This window comes from Cervus canadensis, chromosome 8 (genome assembly GCF_019320065.1).
Source record: "Cervus canadensis isolate Bull #8, Minnesota chromosome 8, ASM1932006v1, whole genome shotgun sequence".
Lineage (NCBI taxonomy): Eukaryota > Metazoa > Chordata > Mammalia > Artiodactyla > Cervidae > Cervus > Cervus canadensis.
In genome coordinates this window covers 41476706-41501488 of record NC_057393.1, presented here as the reverse complement: position 1 = coordinate 41501488, position 24783 = coordinate 41476706, and the positions used below count along the sequence as shown (strand labels likewise).

General features: G+C 36.6%; 1 protein-coding gene across 7 annotated transcripts in view; it reads left to right on the top strand.

Annotated features, from left to right (window-relative positions):
- The window catches only part of A1CF (APOBEC1 complementation factor), an 81498-nt gene extending 57244 nt beyond the window's left edge, over positions 1–24254 (top strand). For 6 of the 7 annotated variants that reach the window (XM_043477002.1, XM_043477003.1, XM_043477006.1 and 3 more), the window contains 6 exons: positions 3104–3201; positions 7821–8094; positions 10060–10265; positions 13168–13304; positions 14002–14153; positions 17075–24254. In XM_043477002.1, coding sequence (XP_043332937.1) covers positions 3104–3201; positions 7821–8094; positions 10060–10265; positions 13168–13304; positions 14002–14153; positions 17075–17226 — 1019 coding nt within the window. In that variant the 3' untranslated portion in view covers positions 17227–24254. The remainder of the gene's footprint in view (positions 1–3103; positions 3202–7820; positions 8095–10059; positions 10266–13167; positions 13305–14001; positions 14154–17074) is intronic. The other variant, XM_043477004.1, reaches the window with a different exon arrangement.
- The last annotated feature ends 529 nt before the right edge of the window (positions 24255–24783 follow it).

Sequence of the window (24783 nt, the reverse complement as noted above, 5' to 3'; positions counted from 1 at the left end):
AATTATAATCATTTTACAAAATCTGATTTTCTTAAAACAGTTTACCTTCAGAATAACCTGAAGGGCTTGTTAAAAGATTACTGGCCCCACCCACCTGAATTTCATATTCAGTAGCATCACTGACTCAGTGGATATGAACCTGAGCAAACTCCAGGAGACAGTGAAGGCCAGGGAAGCCTGGCATGCTGCAGTCCATGGGGTTGCAAAGAGTAGGACACGACTGAACGACTGAAAAACAATAGGTCTGGGATGGGTCCCAAGCGTTTGCATTTCCATTAAGTTCTGGGGAAGCTGATACCGCTGGTCTGAGGACCACACTTTGGGAAACATGACCTTCTGATAGTCTCCCCTTGGGACTGCAGATGTGTTTGTCTTCAGGTAATTCAACGGCTGCTGACAAGTTGATAATGAACAGAGTCCTTGTTTTCCAATTCGCTGTATTAGAGTCTTATAGATGACCACTGATATTTTATTGTCTCACCCTCTGTAAAATGATGATCGATCAATAAACAAGAAGAAACATATTAAAATAAGCCATATGATAAACAGCATTGTAAAGAAAACCAGCTTTTATAATTTAAAAAATTCTCACTTTCTAATCTTTCTGCTTAATGAGGTTACATTTTCACATACCATGATTTCTAAAAACATGTGTGGCTAAACATTATTGTTCAAAAAACGCAAGCTGATTTCAATATCTGCAAATAGAATTTGAGTATGCCAAAATCTATTATCATCTGAAATGCCACCTAACTGATGTGAATGATAACAGAATATGAATTGAATAAAATATTTGCTCATTCCAGGAATATTTATTGAATAGCCCCTGTGCACAAAATACTATGCAGGAACTAGATAAGGACAATACCAAGATGCCTCTGGGGGCTAACAGATTAGCGGAGCCGGCTAGAGGATGGCACTGCAGGGTGAATGGGGCAAAGACCGGGAAGGTAGAGGTCCTCACTGGCCCATCTTTTACCTGTTAATACCCAAGAGAAGCACGAAGTTAAGTCACAATAATTACTCCAACCTGATACTGAAGGAATAAAGAGACCATGTTTGCAATGCTGTTAATTACATGTCTGCATGGTTCATGGTCTCAAATACCTTCATTTTCTCAACTTAGCCATATAACTTTGTTCTGTACACCCACTGTCATAAGAAGTAAAGAATCAAATACTGAGGGGGAAAAAGAAACATCACAATGTTTTTAAATTATCTTTACATTAGCACCCTATCATTATTCCAAAGGAAGACAGTTTATAGCCATTGAAACATGTAGCAGGATAGAAACTCAAATTGTCTTCATGACCTTGAATCTAAGAGGGTAAATAACTGAACTTTGACAGTGAGAGGGAAAAAGGAGAAGATATATCCTTTTCTGATCCTCCCTGGCATAGGGTCCCATCCTCGGTTGTCCCTGGAAACTAAGGATGGAAGAAAACCTGAGTGCTCAAAATATACCCAAGTGACTAACTGAAAAAGGATAATTTGCATGGTAAACTAACAAGTTAATATTAAGCAAGTTTCTATCTTTAGGCAAAAGTTCTATTTTTAAAATTGAGTAAGCAAGGACATTTTAATAATAAAATGTAAAATCTAAAGTTCAACCGTTTTGGTAGAACTTTATTTTTACAAATGTCCATCAACACGTACAGCAATCCCTCTACATAATAATAGGTTAGGTTGATTTGTTATTTTTTATTACACAAAGAATATATATCAATATTGCAAATATTTGTAAAAACACCAAAGAATGCACATTAAAATATGAAAGTCCCCTTTATTCTCCCCAACTTTTTTCCCTATTCCCGTCGTTGCTGTTGTTCAGTCACTAAGTTGTGTCTGACTCTGCAATCCCATGGACTGCAGCACTCCAGGCCTTTCTGTCCCTCACTATCTCCTGGAGTTTGTCCAAGTTCATGTCCATTGAGTCGGTGATGCTTTCCAACCATTTCATTCTCTGCCGCCCTCTTCTCCTTTTGCCTTCAATCTTTGCCGGCATCAGGATCTTCCTCTGAACTAACCCCTATTAACAATTCAATCTTGATCATTTCAGTTCTCTTTCTGTGTGTATATTTATATTTATGTGCAATATATATGTGGGTTGGGATTTTATAAATATAAATGCTATAATATTATACTTACTATATTGTAACTTTTTAGATTTAACAACAGGTTCTGAAGGTTTCCATGTAAGTATACATGAGCCTATTTGCTCTCTTTAAAGACTTCTTAGTATTATTTAATACAAATGTATTTAATCATGCTCATGAAAATGGACATTAAGTTGTTTTATTTTGCTATTTCAACTGACTAGTGTTATTAATATTCTTAAGCATGATCCTTTTGCACATGTGTGAATACTTCTATTAAAGAGATTCCTCTACTAGGATTAGTAGATATGTACATTGTTTCCAACCTTTGATATTTTAAACCAGCATGGTAAGAAACTATCTTGGTTCTCAGATGTACTTTCAGAATTGTTTGTTTGTTTGTTTTGATCAAACGAGAGAAGCAGATGAGAGATCTGAGTTCTAGTTCTTAGCTATGTGAGTTCATAAATTTCACTTACTTTGTCAGAGATTTAGATTCAGAATCTTTAAGTTGAAAACAAATAAAGGTAAAATGAATTAAAAATTAAATTATTGCTAAGTCTCTTCTAACTTTAAAATTTTATTGTACAAATCAACGGAGTCAAGATGTCTTTGAGGAAAGAGCCATAAAATTTAAAAAGGTAATTACCTAAATATATAAGATGACCAATAATTGAGTTCAACTCAACAAATATTTTACCATGAATAAATTACTATCCTTTATATAATATACTGAAAAACATACCCTTCTATCCTCAAAGATAATAATCTAGGAAGTGGAAAAACAAATCCATAAATAAATCTATAAATAATAAGGCAGAACATAAGTGTTATTACAGAATTACAAACAAAATCTTTTGTTGAATGTGCAGAATTTTAAACCTGAACACAGGAAATATTCTCAATGAGCTCTTTAAATAGTGAATCTCCAAAAAAAAAGATTCTTGCAAGCTAAATGTTTAAGTACATCAGGTTTGCTAATGGAGCTACTTTCACTCTGCTTCCAGGTGCTGTGGAAAGGGTGAAGAAAATCCGAGACTATGCTTTTGTGCATTTCACTAACCGAGAAGATGCAGTGGAGGCTATGAAAGCTTTAAATGGGAAGGTAATGTAGGACAAAGAAACCTATGTAGATTCCACCAAAGTTTGTTGTGGAGGTTTTACCCAGGAGAACAGTCCTGCAAGTCCATCTCACTCAGGCTTCCTCCATCTCTGACATGGCTGCCTTAGTCCATCTAAGACAAACAAAAGGGTGATGGAAAATTCAATGGAGATGTCCAATTCTATCTTTAATTTTGGCTGATTTGGACAAGTCACTGGCCCTCAATTTTTTTAGAAATACAGAGTTGGAATGGAGTATCCCAAGGTGATTTTCCAAATTTCAGTTTTCTCTCATTATTTCAAAGAAATTGTAATCTTTGTAGTCCAGTATTTTGGAGACTGATGACCTGAGAAGATGTCAAAGTTATCATTCTGCATTTAGAGTTTGATATTACAAGTATGGAAAGCTTGGAATCTCTTCACCTTGCCAAGAGTAAGCTCTGGGGAAAACAACTAGTAATATTATATTCTAACTTATGATTTATATATAGAAACCAGTATAATGTTTACTTATTAATCCCACAATATTGACAATCTTCTGTAAACCATTTATCATGCTAAATATTGTTTGGAATACTTAAAGGATCAAACCAAGATGCTTATCAAAGAGCTAAAAGTCAACTGAGGATTAAAACAAGTACTCAAATACCTTTACAAAGTCCAGTCAGATAAATTTTGTTTAAGAAAAAAAATGGATAAGAAGTGGTGACAATATTCAAAGAGGTGGGTTATTAAGAATCAGAAAATCTTCATAGATGTGAAAGATAATATTTAAGAGAAGCCATGATACTTGGGAAGAATTTCAAAAGGAAAAAAAAAAAATGGCAAAGGAGAGGTAACCTCAGACAGAGGCACAGAATTTGTAAAGAACAAAGTATAATTGGAGAACAGTAAAGATGGATTGCCTTGCTCTGAATCGAATGAGCACAGGGCTGTTTCACCTGCCAGGCCTCACACTGGTCAGTCCTAATAGGAGACAGCTGGCAAAAGGACTAACGATAAAGGTATGAGCCTGGGGCAGGAGAATTAAAAGAGACAGGGCAGGAGCCTGGGGCAGTCCTGGAGCCAAGGAGACAAAGGACTAGAGAACAGGAAACCTAAAGGAGAGAGGATTGTCAAGAGCAGATCTTGTTGAGAAAAGTAATGAACTTTGGCCAATGGACATATTCAGGCCAAGGTCACCTGATAGGGAGGGAGCCAAGAGAAGTAATAGCTCACACTTGCTGCTCTCTCTCCTCCAACCTCTGGCCAGCCCTCCCCACTGACTAAATTCAATCATAATCTGGAAGGCCCAGGAGCCCTGAAGGGGAGCCTTGCAGAACTCCCTGTGGGAGCTTGGAGGCTGGCAGCCAATGGGGAGCAGATCTCCAGGGCAAATAGAGGGTCTTCCAGCACAAGGCTTTCAGACATAGTGGGGCCTGGGCTTAGGAGCTATTTCTGATCTACAGAAGTGTGTGAATCCTGCTGTGGGGGGAGGGTGGTGTGGGGGCTGCATAGTGGGGGAGACTACCGACTCCAACACACATAAAGTAAACTAGAAAGCAAAATATTAATGCATATATATAAATATATATAATGCATATATATTAAGTATATGCCTAGGAAGCAAAATATTATTTCTTCTTCATTGATAATTACATTTAGTGTCATAATAATATTTCTTTGAAAATATTTGAGAGATTAGTTTCTCAATTTGAAAACATTTCTGAGGATACATGATGCTTGCAAAGAAGGGACCATCATCAATTAAATGCTAAATAATTGCATTGGAATCATCATAGTGGAAAAGTATTCAAACTGTTTCTAATTTTTGCAGCTGGCATATTTATGGTGGTTTAGTCACTAAGTTGTGTCTGACTCTTGCTACCCCATAGACTGTAGCCCGCCAGGCTCCTCTGTCCCTAGGGCTTTCCAGGCAAGAATACTGGAGTGAGTTGACATTTCCTTCTCTAGCGGATCTTCCTGACCCAGGGATTGAACCTGGGTCTCCTGCACTTCAGACAGATTCTTTACTGACTGAGCTATCAGGGAAACCCATGGCTAAATATTTTTACAACAATGTATACATGTATTATATAGTTAAATACATATTCAAGTTATTATTAAATATTATAATACTTAACTGTAATGTGATATGGGAAAATCAAAAGTAAGTTTGCCTAGAACTATGAAAGTTTTTAAGTATCCATAAGGATATTTAAATTTAATCTATTAGACAAGGTGAGGCTTTGATGTTTTTTGTGCAGTGAAGTAATGATCCCATTAACAATTTAGGGAAATCAACCTATAAAGAATTGAAGTTTCATAGAATAGGGAGAAAGATGTAATTGGAACTAGTTAAATAACTATTAAAGTCACTCAAATGGGAAGAAATAAGGGCTTGAATGAGGGTGAGAATGGAATGTAGGAGAAAGCTCTACACAGAACTATGCAGGGTGAATTCAAAGGATCCAGGAACTGATTGGCTAGAGCAGTGGGAAAGAAGGATAAGTCATTTTAGGTTTTCAATATAGAGGACCAGGATAATGATGTTAGGGAAGTCAAGCAGGGAAACCTATTTGGACAGAAGGGTGATGAACTGAGCTTCGCACATGATTATTCACTTATTCTACAAATACCTGTGAATGTCTACAATGAGAAAGAAATCTTGCTGGGCTTGGGGATATACAGGTTAATATGATATTGTCCTAGACTTTGAAACACCTAAACAAAATAAGTAAAATACAATACTGGGTTTAGAAAACTGTAAAGGAGCAGAGGCATGCAGAACAAAGTCTATTACAGTAAGAAATCTGACTTTTCAGTAAAGAATCATTCCACTAAAAACATCTCTTGATATAGAAGTGCCTGTAAGTACAGACCTATTTAGGTATCTTATCTTTCTTAACACAGGAACAAAGACAAAGGATTACATCCAAGGTGTTTCTTTAATACTCCGTCTGTTTCTTCTAATTACATCAACATCAATATAATATGGTAGAATATGAGCTGAATTCTCTCTCTCCATGTGTTCGACGGAAGATATTTGATACTGATTCCTGCTACTAAAAAGGAGGGCAGATACATGTAACTAGAAACAAGAGGCTGATCCCAAATGATCAGGATGATCATAAAGCATGAACTTCATCCAGCAGACATCAGTGATCCAGGAACCACTGAATCACCCATGAAATCATCAGCCGCTGTGAAAGGGAATATTTGCAGGAACACTTGATATTTCTTTTCTTTATTAAAAAAATAATACTCTTATTTGAAAGAAGTTACAAATGCCTCCTCAAAACACTTTGTCTCTGATAGTAAATATATCAAAGTATCAAGTAATTGTTGAGAGCCATCTTCTGTCTCTTATGTATGCAAGCAACACATAAAAAAGCAAGTCACACTTGTAGATCTACACACGGCCATTATTTTCAACATCCAGATCTGTTTGCAAAATGTAAAAAACTTGTATCAGAAAAGAACCACTTCAAAAATGTTTGAAGACAAGTTTTAAGTAGCACCTGACTTGAGAAACATTAGTACTGACCTGCTATTCCTGTTTGTTTAGCAGATCAAAAGTTTGCTTCTTAAGGAAGTATCTATAGAGGACAAATGCAGCACCCTCAATGATTTCACTTCCTTAAGTTGGGTCCTACTTTTAAGCCTCTCTTCATTTCCACTAAAAACTCAGCTATTATGTAGCTCCAAAGAGTAAGACACTTAGCTGGCTGGCAACTGGAAAGGCCTGACTAGGCTGCCCATAACAAAGTGTGAACAATTGATAAGATCTTTTATTGATCTCCTTTCATCTTCATTGCACTGTGCTAGGTACTGGAGATTATATTCCACCCATAACTAACCTAAAATTTCTTAGAATTATATAATTATATAAGTATGTATTTTAAAATACATCACATAAAAATATTACATAATTCTGTCTCAGTGACTGTATTCAGTTAATAGATTTGTAACTAATATGTCAATAGACAGTGGCCAATTACTGGCCTGTTGACAGATTATATGCAATTTACCAACAAACCATTCAGGGGAAACTCACAGGGCACAGAAAACAAGAACCTATGAAAAGATGGTGCATATGTTGACTGGAAAAATTACACAACCTAAAAGTTGAGAACTGTTTCATTTTGAGGATATTCTGAGGACTTGAAGCCTGGGAGACAGCCTCTCAATAGTTCTAAAGGACTGCTCTGAAGAGGTAAGAGAGAACCCAGATATATAGGAGTTTTGCAATAAAGACCAGGTAGTTAAAATAACAAAAGATAACTGGTAAAGAAAACCAGATATCTCAAGTTAAGGAATTTAGCACTTTTCAGTATATGGGAAAATGCAAGAGTCTGGGCTCATTGAAATCATTCCTTTGATATGCACCTCAGCTATCTACAGCCAGTGTCCTGTTCTTTCCCATCCTGAGTTCCTTCGAGCTGTAATGTGATGGCCTGATGGCTGCAACATCCTTTGTTTACTGACATGCCAGGCAACACTTTCCATTCAAACAGATAAGTGAAATAGTAAAGATAGCAGCAAATAGACTAACCCTTAGAAGGAGGCGTGTTACTAAGACAAAGCCACACCTGGTTGTCTTCATATCGTCTCACATTGCTTTTTCCTTACTGTCTACAACAGGTGCTGGACGGGTCCCCCATTGAAGTGACCCTAGCCAAACCAGTGGACAAGGACAGTTACGTTAGGTACACCAGAGGAACAGGTGGAAGGGGCACCATGTTGCAGGGAGAGTATACCTACTCTTTGGGCCATGTTTACGACCCCACCACCACCTACCTTGGAGCACCTGTCTTCTATGCCCCCCAGGCCTATACAGCGATTCCCAGCCTTCATTTCCCAACCACCAAAGGACATCTTGGCAACAGGGCCATTATCCGGGCCCCTTCTGTTAGAGGTAACATTAATCAGCTCTTGCCTTAGATGAAGCTCTGCAGTTTCAAATTATTTGTATTGCAATAGACTTGTGTCTAAGTTATGTCTAACTGGATGAGTCTACTGGGAGAAAAGAACTGGAAAATTGCTTATTGAAAATCAAATATTACATTAATATTTTTCCTTCCTTAGGAATCTTTTTTCACATTACAACTGGTTATTGAAAAACTTGGTCAGAATACAGTGTAAATGAATTTAAGGTATGCATTTGCTCTCTGCACAGGCCCATAAAATATGCACACACTAAAACTCAGATCCACAATTACTAGTTTCTTCCTTATCATTGTACTACCATATTACAAACATATGTGACTCATTACAAAACTTTCAAATGGGAGCAGTACGGTTCAGTGGAAACCAACTACCTCAAATGTCAAGACACATGTGTATTGGATGGTGACTCAGTGCCATCATGTCCAGATATAAATCACAAATTATCATAAATATATTCTAACAGATACATGAGATGCTCTCATCTGACCTCCCCTGAGAAATATGTATAATGCCTTCCAAAAAGCCACATTACTAGGTAAATCAACTTGTTTCTCCAGGATATGGGGAACTAAATAGTAAAAGTCCAAATAGAAAAAAAAATAAAATAAACAACTCTCAATCTCATTGCCAAACAAATCTTTCCTACTGAATCCTATGAGAATTCCAAATGTTCAAGCAGTTCTCTGAGCTCAGTTATTTCAAAAAAAGTCAAAGATAAGGAAAGCATTTTTTCAAGAAACTGTCTTGATTTTGCCTAATGGGATCCTTCAGAATGGTTCTGCTAGGAATCAATGCCAACAGAATCTCAATTCTGTCTTCCAAATATGACAACAGTCTGGGCAATTCAACAACAAACTGTGTACTTAAATCTATTCTTGGGTTTGACTAGAAGCAAGGGGCATGTCCAGATTATTGTGGAAACAATTATCTTACTGTGTTTTACTATTTTTCAGGAGAACTGAATTGACCATCCTAGGAGTTCTAGTCTGCAACTGCCTTGAAAGTTCCATTCTCATAATACAATCACTTCACCCAAAGTCGTAATATAAAAGAAACCTTTAGGAACCTTTTCCTGAAGGAAATTCATTCAGGGCAATCTATTTATATGTTTGATGACAAATTATGTCATTAAACCACTGTACATTTATCATCTAAAATCACGTCATTAAACAATCCCTACATTAAGTATAAGTTGTCAACCAGTTGTAATGTAGGAAAAAAACAAACTCTACTCCAAGGGGAAAAATACCTGTCTTATAACAAGAAAGAAATCAATGAATGATATTCATGGATGAAGGGTAATCAGCTTTTTATCTCTTTACAACACTAATAGGAAATCAAAGTAGTAATGTGGCAAAACAAAAAATCAAAAGTAATCTATTAATGAAACTCAACGGACATTTAAGCCTCACGTTGATAGAATATAAGAAAATGGTGTATTTTAAAACACATTTTCTAAACACTGGTTTTCCAACAGGTCATCAGGAATGGAACATTAGGGAAACTAGAATTCATTTCCAATTCACTGGTCAAAGACAAAAAGGCAAGACTTATTTTAATACATGTGGTCATATTACACTGTGAAATGTGAAATATATATATCTCTCAACATTAGTGTAAAAAAAAGTCAACACAAAATTAACTGAAGAGAGAAATTGCAAAATTTTTCTCTATATCCAAGTTTTAAAGTGGCATGTGTACTTATCCATAGCTTTGACAGTATTGCTTTCTTCTACATGCAGTTAAAAAAAAAAAAAAGATGCCTATGGTAAATGCCATATTATGTTGAGTTTCATTACATTAGAATCCTGGAGTTTTCTATCCATCTTCAGGGCAATAATCAATGTGACTTGGGCTAACTTTTCCATTACAGTAAGATTCAGGGTGATTTTCTGGTGGTTTGATTCAGTTTAATGCCTTCTTACATTCCTAGAAATTTACATGAATGTACCTGTAGGGGCTGCGGGAGTGAGAGGACTGGGCGGCCGTGGCTATTTGGCTTACACAGGCCTGGGCCGGGGATACCAGGTCAAAGGAGACAAGAGAGAAGACAAACTCTATGACCTTTTACCTGGGATGGAGCTCACCCCAATGAATCCTGTCACTTTAAAGCCCCAAGGAATTAAACTTGCTCCCCAGGTATGTAATGTTATTCCAGAGGTAGCTGGGATAGTTTGCATAAGTTGGGTCAAAGACCATCATTCACCATTCATCAATGGATTTGATTTGATCCTTACTTGGGCTGTTGTCTTGTTTTGTTTTCTTTTGTTTTATTACCTAGATAAAGTGACCAATCAATATAACATATTGTGAGACAACAGTGGGCACTGAATACCATTGGTCCACTTCAGACTCTTTCTTTTTTGTTTGTTTGTTTTTAATTATATACTTTGACATCTTAAATAATCATCCACTGAAATGCAAAAATCCTGACTACTAAGAATTATCAACCAGTACCTTAAATGAAAAGAAAATAAAGCAAGGTCAGTTAGCAAATGAAGAGCACTCACAACAGGGAATGAATAGATTCATTAGAACATCTTTTCTTGGAAACACTGTTGAAGTGAAAGCACTGTGTAATCTATGGTGTGTCATTACTCATATTAGCTGTGATACGCCATCAGTCATATCAAATCTTCTACAGTGATTATATTGGGGCAGTGGCTTTTATGGTAAATTTTTTTGCTTTCAAGTCACAGTTCTAAGTTTCCATATTCCTGCATGAGGGTATGATTTTTATTACTGGAAAATTTAAAGCTATAAAAGTTGTTCCAGTATGGAAACTGAATCACAGGGTTAAAAATAAAAAACAGGATCAATGTTAACCCTCAAACTGTTCCCTCTGGATGTGCATTTCATGTTGGACTCTGCAAAGATACTTTTGCTGAATAATCAATATCCAGTTGACAGTTTGCACATCCTAAAGGAAACTTCCTGACTCCCACCCCAAAGGTATAAGCCCCAAATTTATGGAAGTAGCCTTATGATTACAATCAAGTAGAAAACTTGATTTTCTAAAAGCTCATCTTAAGTGGGTTTTTGGTTTTTTTTGGTTGATTATTTTTGGTAGGATTAATAGTTTTCTTATACATAAAAAGGAGCTCATCTATAGTTTCTACAACCCTCCCCAGGTAATTTTTTTTAAAAGGATGCCTATTAGAGTAGTAAACAGTAATAATGTGTCTGTTTAAAATCATTTGTGGGGCCAGCATTATGCACCAAGTATTATGCTAGGAGCTAAAGATGGAAAAGCAAATATAACATAATCCTTGCCATCAAAAATCATATGGCAATCCAGTGAGAGGATCCTGACACATAAATAACTACAATAAAATCTAATTAAGTACGATGATGGAGCTTTGTTCAAGAAACACAAAAGCTAGTCATCCAATATATCTTGGGTTAAAACCTAAAATAAGCAATCTAATTAAAGTATTGGGATATCCAGAAACATTTTAAGGAAAAAAAATAATCATTGTCATGTGCATGCTGCATGCTAAGTCACTTCAGTCGTGTCCGACTTTTTGTGATACCATGGATGGAAGCCCTCTTGGCTCCTCTGTTCATGGGATTCTCCAGGCAAGAATACTGGAATGTGCTGCCATGCCCTCCTTCAGGGGATCTTCCTGACCTAGAAACTGAACCCACGTCTCATATGTCTTCTGCTTAGCAGGTGGGTTCTTTACCACTAGCCCTACTTGGGAAGCCCCATCACTGTCCTAAATTCTACGTAATAGTTCTAAGAGATACTATAGAATGTGTAATCATCTCTGCTTTTATATTAACCCAGGTGAGAAATTGATCATGCTTTATAGTACCATCAGTAACCATCTCTATGAACTAATGAAAGTGTTTAAAATTAACCTCTCTGAATTTCTGCAACTGTGGCTTAGAAATTAAGGGTCATGCCACCACCAACCAGCCTAGATGGAGCCTTGACAAATTCTTGGAGGGGTTATGAACTTCCAACAAGAAGAGCAGAGGTACTAGGGCTGCCCTGAAGAGTCAGGAGTTAGAGTTAAAATCCTTTACACGTGTCTGCACAATAGGCATAAACAAGCAGGCAAAATATCTACCAGCTCAAGTAACTGACTATTGCCCCAGAACCTAAGAGAACACTTTGTAGATGAAAAAAGATGTTACAAAACTAAGAGTACTAAAAAGCAAAAGTTAGTAGAGGAAACAGAAACAACCTAAAAGTTTAATAAACAGGAAAATGTGCCGTTGCTGCTGGACGAGGGTTTGCGCAAATGAGATAAGAAGATCCATGGACACAGCCTAGGGAACAGTTCTACCCCAGGAGTTATTTTTTCAGATTTATGCCTTCTGTTGCACAGTTTGCTGAATCTGCTGCCCAGTGGGAGCATCAGGGCTTGTGGGCCAACAAAAATGGTTTCAGGATGAAGAAAATATGTGCCGTTAGGAAAGATTTGGTTTGGAGTAATGACAGAAGGCAGCTTCTAAAAATCAGATCATTGTAAAAATATCCAGAAGTGGTGTTTTGCCAAACAAAAACATGGCAACTATCAACACCCATCTATTCACGTCCATCAAGAAATACCCATCAAACTTTTTAACTCTATTTTTGTGAAAATGTAAAGTTAAAACCCGATGACAAATGCCATGAAATAGAAATAAATCCTTAGGTTATTTTCTCTAACCCATTATAAACAGAAGGATTCACAGTAATAATGAGTAAATCCAGCCACACGGTGCTGGAATATCAATTAAAAAAAAAAAAGAATATATCAAACAAATCGTAAAGTATTGGTAAAAAGAGCTAAAGGACTAAACTAAAAGCATATTAGAATAAATGGTGTGAAAATGATTTTTATGAATTAATAGACATAACATTTTAAATGGAGTTCAAATTGAGTTCATCTTAAATTTTATGAGTCATTAAACCATTTGGCATTTTTTATCTTCTTATATTTGCTTAAACTGTGAAGATTCAATTAAAAAACCTGAAAGCTGGAGAAATAATGCAAATGTGACATTTGAAAGAAAAGTCACTTCCCCCCCCCCCCCACCACTCTTGTAGATATTGGAAGAAATTTGTCAGAAAAATAACTGGGGACAACCTGTGTATCAGCTTCACTCTGCCATTGGACAAGATCAAAGACAACTCTTCTTATACAAAATAACCATTCCTGCCCTGGCCAGCCAGAATCCTGCCATGTACGTAACTTCTCATCATTTAGATTTTAGAATAAGAGTCTCTTGTAAATGTAGTATATATTTATCACTATCTAAAGAAGATAAATATTCAAGCTTACTACTGACTCATTTTATTCAAAGCATACGTTGAGATGTGTATTTGGGATATATGTGCCAGCTACGAGACTAGCATCTCAAAGCCCCTAAATTTCAGAGACAATTAAGACTGGGTACTCTCATCAACCAATGGAAACCTGTGGATATTAAGTGTAATAGAAATGAAAACTATAGCCCATGTTTTTATCTGTGTAGTACTTGGGTTGAACTATTCGAAATTACCATTTTACACCTAATAACACCATACTCTGCCATTTAAATCTTGGACGAAAAACATAACCTCTCTGTTAGTGGTTATTACCTTCAGAATTTTACCTTGAACCTGCATTTCTACACGTTTTAGGAACCATCATGTTTCACATATATATTAGAAAAGGTTTATAATGAGTTGCAAGTACCTTCCAGGAGTGTCATCTCACCCATGTTCTAAATAAGTTCACAAATATTCCGACATGCATAGATACTTAAAAGGTTTAAAAGCAAAAAGAAAGATAAGTACCCACACAAAATTCCATTATCCAATCATCTTAAAAAGCATACAGCACCTTAGGTTTTCATCTGTCTCAGCACCACACATTTATTAATAACATGTGCTTTCCAGCCATCCTTTCACACCTCCGAAGCTAAGTGCCTACGTGGATGAAGCAAAGACATACGCGGCCGAGTACACCCTGCAGGCTCTGGGCATCCCCACTGATGGAGCCGACGCCCAGACGGCAGCTGCTGCCGCCGCTTCTGCTACTGCGTTTCCAGGTTTGGAAAAAATAGCGCCAGAAATGACGCCCTACAGAGAGTGTTTGGGAGACCCTCTTGGGTACCATGGACTGACAGAGTTGTCTGTGGACTACACCTACTCTAAATCTGATTAGGGAGCCTTTAATGTCTAGGCGAGAGACTAGAGCTGGGCGGCGGGGGTGCGGGCACCTAGTCTTAGCTCGGCTATAAGCATCTGTGTGATGCAGAATGAAGCAGTCGCTCTGCCTCTGGCTTTGTGTTGGCTTTTACTTTTAGTAGGAGAGTTTAGAACTGTCTATGAATAGCTGTATTTATTTGAAGTCTAACTATGTGCCAGGCACTCACCTATCTCAGCAATGCTCATGACACCACAAGAGACAGACTCTACCATCATGCCCATCGTACAGATGGAGAAACCCAGTACTGGAAAGATTAAGCCATTGGCCAAGGTCAATCAGCTTTGAAGCAATCCTTGGGACTCCCTCCCCAGTTCTAATCTTCAGTTCTACTCAATCCTACTTTTAGTACTTTGCTTTCTGAAAAAAACATGTACAGCTGATTTTTTTAAAATTATTTGAAGTAAATTCTGTATGTGAAAGAGAGGGAGAGAGAAGAGAGAGAGAGACCCTTTCAATAACGGGATAATCGGGCTCATTTTATCTGTTGTATAATTTAGGTCTGGGGCGTATGCTGATCACTTAAAGTAAAGCCTATTTGTAGATCAACATGCCTTCAGGGTCACATTTAAGACTTTCCCCCATTTATTATATACCCACAACAAATACTAATAATTAAAATGAATCCTCTAGAGATTAAAGAGGACCAGACAAGAAATGTCTTTTGGAAATTTTCCTTCAGCAGTTAGTCTGAGCAATTCCACTCTTAATAATAAAAGTTTGTATCTTTCAAAGAAATCTGTCATTCTGACTTGTCACTGTTGGCATACTTACAACAAGCCCAAATCAGACTAGACCTAGAAATAGGACATGCCCATCAACTGATTAATTTATATGCTGATCGCATGTGGGTATGAGAACTGCTATATTCCTCACATCCATAACACCTGAGCCTGCTCTCATTTCCTTTTATTTCTCAAAACTTGCCAATATGTCTTCCATTCTGGCAAGTGAGGCTAAAACTAATCACGCTTCACGCACAAGTATGATCTCAATTCCAGCTTTGTTCTGTAGAATGTGGAGAAGATGTGTGATGCAGGCCTTCAAGGTTACCAAGGCAACAGCAGCCACTGCCAAGGGCCAGGTCCCTCTTGGGTTGTGCTGGGGCCATAAGCTTTGTGTTCGCTTTCCATACAACAGGGTGTTGACTCATCCATCTTCTGGGGACTTGTGCCAGGCTTCTCAGTTCTTGCAGCAAGTTAAACCCCTGTCTTACAGAGAGCTGTACCCCAAAGACATCTAATTCATGTACTGTGAAAATAAATGAGCCACTGCCAGAAGAATTTTAAAAGTTTGCTTTCACACTGGAAAGGATTTGCTTTTTACTCAAAAACGTTTTATTTTATCCTCACTTTTATTTGTCCCTACAAGAAATAAAAAATTATTTAGAGCAGAAGAATCATCTTGGGAATGCCTAAGAATTTGAGATGATCTTTTATAACTCATTATGAAGTCAAGCAAAGAATAACAGGCTCCAAGGGAAGACTCTGTCTGGAACACAAATACTCTTGCTATTTAGAAATTAGCCAAATTGAAAAAGAAAACTCAAAATCCCTAAAGATAAAATCTATGCTCCATGCACACACACGCACACACACACACACACATTTTACTTACTTACTTTAGAAATACTGTTTCCAAAGTTATGAAAGTAATTCTTAACACATTTCTCATATCCGTGGAGAATGTACCAAACTCCACTTGTGCATTAGTCAGCATTACTGCCCAAGTGCACACGCCAAGGAGTGGATTCAATTTTTTAAAAACTAGTCCAGCCAGCTTCCTGCCACCACTTCCTGAGAAGCCACCAGAAAGAAATCAATGTGTCTGGGGTTGGGCAGACTTCCACAACACAGAAACCAATGGGCTTTTTAAAAAATAAAAAAATCAGGTCCCCATTTGTTGCTTAAGCACACTTTTCCCTTTTTCTTGTTATCTTTCACAATTTGGGGATCATCTCAGGAAGAACCAGGTTTTGATCTAAAACATAACAGGGAAATATTGCTTGTAGATAATAGTCATTATGCTCTTTTCTTCAAAAGGGAATATTGATCAGCTAGAAAAACAGTAATATGAACATACATGATTATGTCCTTATTACTCAAATCCCTTGGTTCTCTGACAGTTAGGATGAGCATCATGGCCTCCACATACACCAAAGACAGACTGATGGTGGGGTTAGGTATTTTCGGTCCTGTCCAGTTAGGTCAAAATGTGGTCACACTAGGTATTTGCTTTTATGCTGCTACATAGAAATGTGCTAAAATGTTAAATATTTATCCTACTGGTCTATGCAGTCCTTACAATCCTGAGTATAGCAATGGTTTTTAATATTCTATTTAGGTGAGGTGGGGTGCAGCAGAACCGGACCCACAGAGCCCACCCCCCATGCCTTGCCAACCCATCAATTGCCTACCCTCCTTTACAAGTTCTGAGACCCTCTGAAAAAGTTCTGAACCTCAAGCTTTGCTCAACTCAGCATCCTGTGAAGTGTCTGTTTCTTGGGATCTATCCCCAATGTGTCTAGTGTTCTAAGAGTGAAATGATTCTGACATAGGTGGTTGACCCTACTCTGAGAAACACTGTTCCCTAATGCATGAGTCCAGATATTGTGTCGTCAGAGGGCACCTTTTAAAATGTACATATTAATTTTGGGCTTTAAGCAACCATGCTAAATTGTTATCTTTCAAAAAGAAGACAACAAGCCAAAAGTGAGCAAATCTAAACCCCCTTTCATGAAGTTTTCTCTGCCTCCTCCTCCAGGCTACGCTGTCCCCAGTCCAACTGCATCTGTGTCCGCAGCCCAGCTCAAGCAGGCGGTGACCCTGGGACAAGACTTAGCAGCATATGCAGCGTATGAGGTCTACCCTACTTTTGCAGTGACTGCCCGAGGGGATGGATATGGAACCTTCTGAAGACATCTTTGTCTTAAGAGTAAAACACACAAACTCAGTCCAGAAGAAATTAACCTCTAACTCAGTCCCCCAGTGATCACAATACTTGTCCCAAAGTGATGCCTGTCCTGAGACTGTACAGCTTATACTAACTGTAAAATTATGTTAAGAGAACTTTATTCCAAATGAAATGCAATGTTAAGGAGCCATTTATCTAACAGATAGCTAAGGAGTTATTGTCCCCAAAAGTTCTTCTTTCAGGGTTCCTGAGGGTTTGGGGAGCATGTTTACAAACCTTGACAAAGTAGAGAGACACCTTTTAGCCAGCAAGAATTCAGGAGCTAAAAAGACTTGGGCAACCAGTAACAACCAAGGGAGCCAAGTAATTCCAGAGTCTTAGCCCCTGGCTTACAGCTTTAAGGCACAGTCACAAAAGGCAGAGGGACAGTAGGAGATGCCTTTCCAAGTACATTTCCCATTGCCCACTGCACGGAGCATGTTCACAGCCTGGAGCTTGTGAAAGATTGTCCATGGTTTAGAGGAATCAGCATCATGTCAGTCTGAAAATTCCATCCAGTCATTTTGTTGTAGGTCAGGATCTTCTCATCCCCTCCATCCCCTGGGGACTTGGTAATTGATGTGATCTGTTATAGCTGTTGTTAAAAACAAATCCAGGCCCACTGTTTAACTCATTAGCTCACACCTCTTTTTCCCTAGAACTCCTACCAATCCGAAGGATCCCCAGAAGATAATTGTCATACCAACATGAAATGACTTTTTCTCATTTTAAACATCCTGACTTGTTCATATTATTTTCCTCTCAGTCTCATTTTGCTCATCTCCAATATTGTAAAAACTTAAATCAAATCTACAGAATACCATTTATGATACTTTTTCCTATTCAAATTGGCTGAAAAGTCACTTCAAACTAAGAGAGGAGAGAAGATTTACTCATATTTCTTTGATGTTTTTGCAGCACCTAGCCCACCCTCCAGCATTCAGAGACAGTTATATCATCTTATGTTCAGCCATGGACTCTCTAACCCACTTGTACTAAATCTGCTGAGAAATCCACTGACTTCTCTTCCTTTTACTTTCAGTAAGTATCAGACCGCTTTACCATATCTGAGTCCTTTGGTCTTGAAAATTATCACAGGAGAACCTCATGTCCATCACTGAATATTAGAAGCTGAGTCTAAAGATACTCAGCAAAGGTGCTAGTTATCAAAATCTCCAGAGTGTGGGGCCTCTTCTCTAGAACACCCGAGGTGAGAGTGCTACAGACTCTGGGATGGAGATGGGAGTAGAAGGCGCTGCTCTCTTTTTGTACTTGTAAATGATGGCTTTTTGTTCAAAACAGAAATAAGCAAAGTCCAAACACAGAATACCTATTGTGAACCATTAGTCTCATTAGTGGTGCAAGACATTCAATACTCAATTTTCATTTCAAAAATCCCTTGGCCTTTGTAAAATTCTGCAAGACTAAAGGACAAACATAGACACCAAAGCGTAGAAAAATTTGTCAACTCTTGAATGGAATTCTATGATCCAAATGATCAGGCCAGATTCCAGTCAAAATCAGGTAAATTCCAACAACAATTAAGAGTCCTTGTAACCTGAAAGTTCTGTTAACTCCAATCAGGTATCGAAGGCTTCAAGGCTACAGCTGAAACACTGAAAGGTCTTGTGCTTTCAGTTCTATATTTTACTTTTCCTGTTTCCAAGGACTGTGTTTCCCAGACTTGACTGCACATTAGAAACACCTGGAGAGCTTTTCAACCCACCAAAGCCAAGGTCACACCTCATACCAATTACATCAGAATGTCCTGGGATTGGAGCCTGACATCAGTAGTTTTGTTTCATTTTGTTTTTTAAGATCCTTAGGTGATTCAAGTATGCAGGTAAATCTGGGAACTGCTGTATTCTTTGTATTTCCACTCTGTTTTAATTTTTTTTTAATTTCACTTTCATTAAGAAAGATGCAAGAAAAAAAAAGTCTAAATGAAAACAAATAGCCAGATCTTATTTTTACATATATTCACCTCATGAGAAGTATGGATGTGACTATAATTCATACTGGCTTCAAACTAACTCTTTGGCCAAACCAATTCTAAATAGCAGAAAGTGAAAAACATTTCCTTAAGCAATTCTTAGGTTTAAATTTATACTCCCCCATGGACCTGCTTTCATACTCAAGGAGAGTAACTACAGTGAAGGCAGGCAAATTTCTACTCAGTCCAAAGAATCATTTCAAATTCCAAGGACAAAAGTTTAATGCTCTTTAAAATCTTTGAAAATAAACGTAAAAAATCACTCTGCATGGCTAGTCAATGTACAATATAAGGTCTGATTCAGAGTAGTTTAAAATGTAATCAAAAGGGACAATTAGTTAATACAAGAATCTCTTCATGAGAAAAAAAATATTATTCCAAATGAAATCATAATCACTTTTTTAAAGGTTAAGAGCAGAAACGTATATATACAATAATACCAAAGTATAAAGAAAATTGCCACTGGAATATCACCTCATTCTTGCTCAAGGGAAAATAAGTATTCATGACATTTACTTCCTGAGTACTAATTTTATTTAAGTAAGCAGATAGAGTTTTATTTTTTTGCTAAAACTTTATTCTAGTAAAATTTAGGGAATCCCATTTAGAACATAAATCATGAAAGTTTCAGTGTGTTCACCATGCCATATGTTTTCATTTCCTTTGCCCAAATTAAATAATGTAGAACAAGTCCCACTATGATGAATTTGAAACTTTAAAACTTGAGGTTTGAAAAAAAGCAAATGTAGAACCAAAGTTTCTTTTTGCATGTTTATGTTTTTGGACTACAGAAATTAGCACTTATCTAATACCTATCATTCTTTGTGTATTGATATTTTCCCATTTCTTAAATTATTGCTTAGTAGAAAAAAAGTCTTCATGGAAAAATTTAAAATCAACCTACCAAGTGATAATAACAAAATACCCAAGCCAATAATTTAGAAATTTCTAGTAAGTTAGAATTGGGTTTCTAAATTTGGGTATTAATAGCTTAGTGAGAATTAAAATCAGTCCTATAGTTCTTAGGAGGAAATGAAATAGCAGTGAGATTAGATGTCAGTTTTTCTTCTCTGTAAAAATACTCCTCTTCTTAAATTGTTGAATTTCTCTCCGACCCCATTAATACAGCGAGAACTGCCCTTAACTGCCACAAAATATAATTTTCCTAGATGACTACCCACACCCAGCCAACCCTGCCCAAACCTAGTATCATGCCAAAGCACACTGTTATTCGGGTGACAGCACCCAAAATGCTGCTACGAAGCTACCTCATGTTAAGAAAACATCAACTTCAAAAAATATCTAACAAATGAGAACATATTTCCAAACCACAGATACTTAACTTTTTAATGGTGGATGGAAATTAAATTATAGCTATGTATTGATAACAGATATGCAGGAAATTACTTTATCTTACTTAAAAGTTAAAAGTTTTTTTTAAAAAATAAAACAAAATATTCTTCCAATCATATAGATCAGCTTTTCAGAAATATTACCTCGATGTAATTTTTAACTTGTGTTCTTTTTCACTGTATTTTTAAATGACTATTTTATAGTTCTTTCTTGGGCAACTGGGTCACAATTTGAATTCATGGGGATAGGGAGATTTTTTCAGGGTACCTTGGCAGAATAAGCGTCAATAAAGAAAGCTAGGATTTTTCAGTAAATTGTCTTGTATTCAAAGCTACAAAGTTTGATAAAGTTTGTTATTATTGTGCAACTCCAGCCCCATCCCAGATTTCCCAAAAGTAACTTACAACTAAAAGGGAACAATACAAGGCCATGGTCATGTATCCCCTACACCCTTGAACTCACACAGAAGTTTCCAGGAGGTGAAAACGTAGCTACAGTTTAAACTAGAGAATCTGTACTTTTTATATTTTGTAGCTACATTTTTATATATTGTAAAGACATCTATTAAAGACAAACTAATTTTCAAATATGATACCATAAGTGAACTTTGTGATGAACACTTTTAAGAGAAAATATTAATAGCACAACTTAGGAATTTTAATATACTTATTGAAAGAGAAGCAAGGCAACAGACATTCCTACCTGACAAGCAACAGTTGTATGGTGGTTTTGTTAATTTTTCAAATCTGATGTTGATATTTCACTTCATTCTAGTAATATCTTGAAAATACTCTCAGTTTAATGAGGACATAGTCATAAAACATGTCAAATATTCACCAGGCTGTATATTTGTATTTGCCAACATTAGAACAAAGCCAAACATATCCTGCTATAATTAGTGAAACTACTAGGAAAATAAGATTTTTTTTTGACTGCCCCCATATGTATCTCTTTACTTATGGGGTAAAACATTAAAAATTTTTTTACTCAATAAAAAATGGGTATAGAATATTCTATTGCCCCTCAAATGCCAACATTTTAAAAGCCAGCTTTCTCTTGCAATGTTATATAGAATATAGAATGAACAGGTATAATAGGGACAGCAATGTATACCTTGAACACAGAGACTCATTTATGGGAGATAGCGGGCTTTACACATCCTCAGTTGCCCTCAGTTTCATAGGAAAGATAAAACAATACCTTATACTTCAGCTAGTAGTAAAGAGAAGTTCATAACCAATCTTGACATAAAAAACAATATGAAACCAGAAGGTTTCATTCATTCAAAAATGCCTGGAATAAAATATAGAACACTTCTGCATCTACCTCTCTCTTGTGGATATTGCCCCTATTTTGAGGGAGATATCAAGAAAAGAAGATGCCCCCACTCTCTCTTCACATATGTTACTTTGCCTAAAGGGAGGAGAAATAGCAAGACACAGCTCTTTAAAGAAAGTAAGCTGCCAGCAGGAACTTCTTAGAGACCAATGAGCAATCATGCCACTCATTGTTTAATAGCATCTCCCTGGAGTGACCGTACATCCTGGTTTGCCAGGACAATGTAGGCTTACGTCTGCTGTCCCATTATAAATATTAACTATCAACAATTAAACAATTGCCCCCCTTACTCTCAAGTGTGTCTCAGTTTAGACAACAAATTATACAGTGACCATCTTTATGGCTTTTTTTGTTTTCTTAATGTTGTCAACACGGCTTTATTCTCTCCAGAGCAGATATAGCTTAAACTAAAAGACCTGACCACTTCTTTTGACTGGGGTAGGAGCATGGTGAACACAAGAATCCATCATCTTCTCCTCCAGGGTTACCCTCGACCTACAGTCCATCTAGCTGAGTCTCTATGACCCCATTCTGGCCCTTGCTTTCTTCCCACTGCCCCTGGGTGCTGGGTTCTGAGTTCTGCCTTTCATTCACTGAGCTCACAGCCACTTAGCCAAAGAGTGAAGCAGAAAAGATGAAAAATAGCCCTTAGAGGCATGTGCTTGGTCTGTCAAAATCCGGAGGGCATTAGCAAGGTCTTAGAGCCCTTGCTGGTTTCTTTCTTTCACCAAGTTACCTGCACCTAAAAACAGAAAGGATTTCCTCTATAAAGCTTCACATTAAGAGGCATGTTGCCTTTTCCCCTCCTTCTGTGTCTTACAGATTTGCTCAAACACTAACTCCCCTGCATTAAATTCACCATTATGGTTATTCATCAACTATTCTTTGCCCCCAATCCTCATATAATCCCATATAAAGATTTTATTATTTGTAATGGAAAATAATATTAATAGACAGAAATTCCTGTTAAAAAGGAAAGTTTTTCACTCTTCCTTTATTCTCTTTACTAATATTGAGTGTTATTAGTCTCTATTGCTATGAGCCAACAAAAATATTCATAGAATGTATGATCAGTCTGTTTTTACTATGCACTTACTCTTATGCCAGAAACTGTGAATACAAATTTTTAAAAAAATTTTTTCCCTCAGTGGGGTACACAGTCTAGTGATCCATATGCAGTTTTTAAAAATGAATATAATTGCATATATTTAAGTGCATCAGCTCGTAGGTTTTGTCATTTAGTCAGAATCCCCAAAATAAATCAACTCTGCTCTAAACTTCATTTCCACTATCACAGCCAAACACTAGGGTTGGTAGAGTAAACCTTTTTAAAGACAAATTTAACTCGATCTGTTGTTATTTCTACTTAAGTAAAAATGAGTTTTCAAATATTTTCCCCAAAAGAAACATAACAGACTACCCAAAAATTTTAAAAGAAGAAAACAATACAGTTAGATATCCAGAGGAGCTTTAATACATGGAGTTGACAAATTCACATATTGACTTATGATCTTAATGAGCAGGGATCCATACTTTTTACTTACTTGAGAACATTGTGGTTATTAACTATTTCTATTTTCTAAATATACCTGTGTTTATAAAATTTAACAATGTTTAACAAGCCTTGTCTATACCTTCATTACTTTCTAGTAGACGATTTACAATGAAGTATACATACTTTTTCCAAATGTAAATTTTGAAACTTTGCATTTTCTGCAATCTAATTCATAAGAGATATTTGAGCTCCTAGGGTAAAGATCAGTCTGTTTAAATCAATTTGTCATTATCAGTGGTTGAAAGATGTGATGTAATTATTGGCATTTTATCCCTATTTCTTCATGAGTTCATTTTTTTTTTTTACTTTTCTGACTACAATATAGCCAGATATTATCTCTTCTCTTGATAAAAAGCATGATGTCTGCAAAATGTATCTCTAGTTTCTAGATGTTAAGCAATTTCTTGCTTTTTTTCCTTCTTGCTATTATTGACATTATTTATGTGAAGTTAGTTAGCTGAGGTACCAAAGAAACGAAAACAGTATTAAAGAGTGTGCATAAGGCACTTATTTTTGTACTTTGCGTACAATGTTTTATAAAACTCTGTGATCTATCTAAATATACTGAGTAAAATTACAACATTCATTCATTGGGAAAGTAATCATTGGTTTGGAAGATATAATGTGCACTATAGAAGCATAAATCTCATAAGATAATTAATAATGTGATATTGTAATGACTAGTATAATTCCAGGATGGTAAAATGATTTTAATTGAATTTTCAAGTACCATTATAAAGTTTTAAAAAGTATCAACGTGTGTTGCTGATTCATTTTCCTTTCCTGAAAATTAAAATTTTTTTTTTAGTAAATACCTTAATATTAATGATCCACAGTTGCAGTGTCCCTCTGGTGACTTCTTTACATTGACATCTTTTATAAAAGTTTCCTCTGGTGCAACTTCTGAGAGTAAACGTAACTTTTAATGATTGAATGCATTATTTTCCAATCAATAAAGAAAACAAGAATACTCAGAAACAAAAAATAATGAGAAAACATGGCTCCAGAAAGGTAAGTGAACCCTGAAGTCAACATTTACCCTGGGGTTCCTACTGTTCCCTTAAAGGACAAGAGCAGAGAGGTCAGCACACCATCTCTGGAGACCAAATCCAGCTGCCTGTGTTTTGTTGGACCTTGAGCTATGGGTGGTTGCTGTTGTTTAAAGGACTGAGCTGTTTTTACATTTTAAAAAGTTGTTTTGATAACAAAAAAAAAGAAAAAGGAAGAATTTGTGACAAGCACCATAGATGGCCCACACAGACTAAAGACTTTACTCTCTGG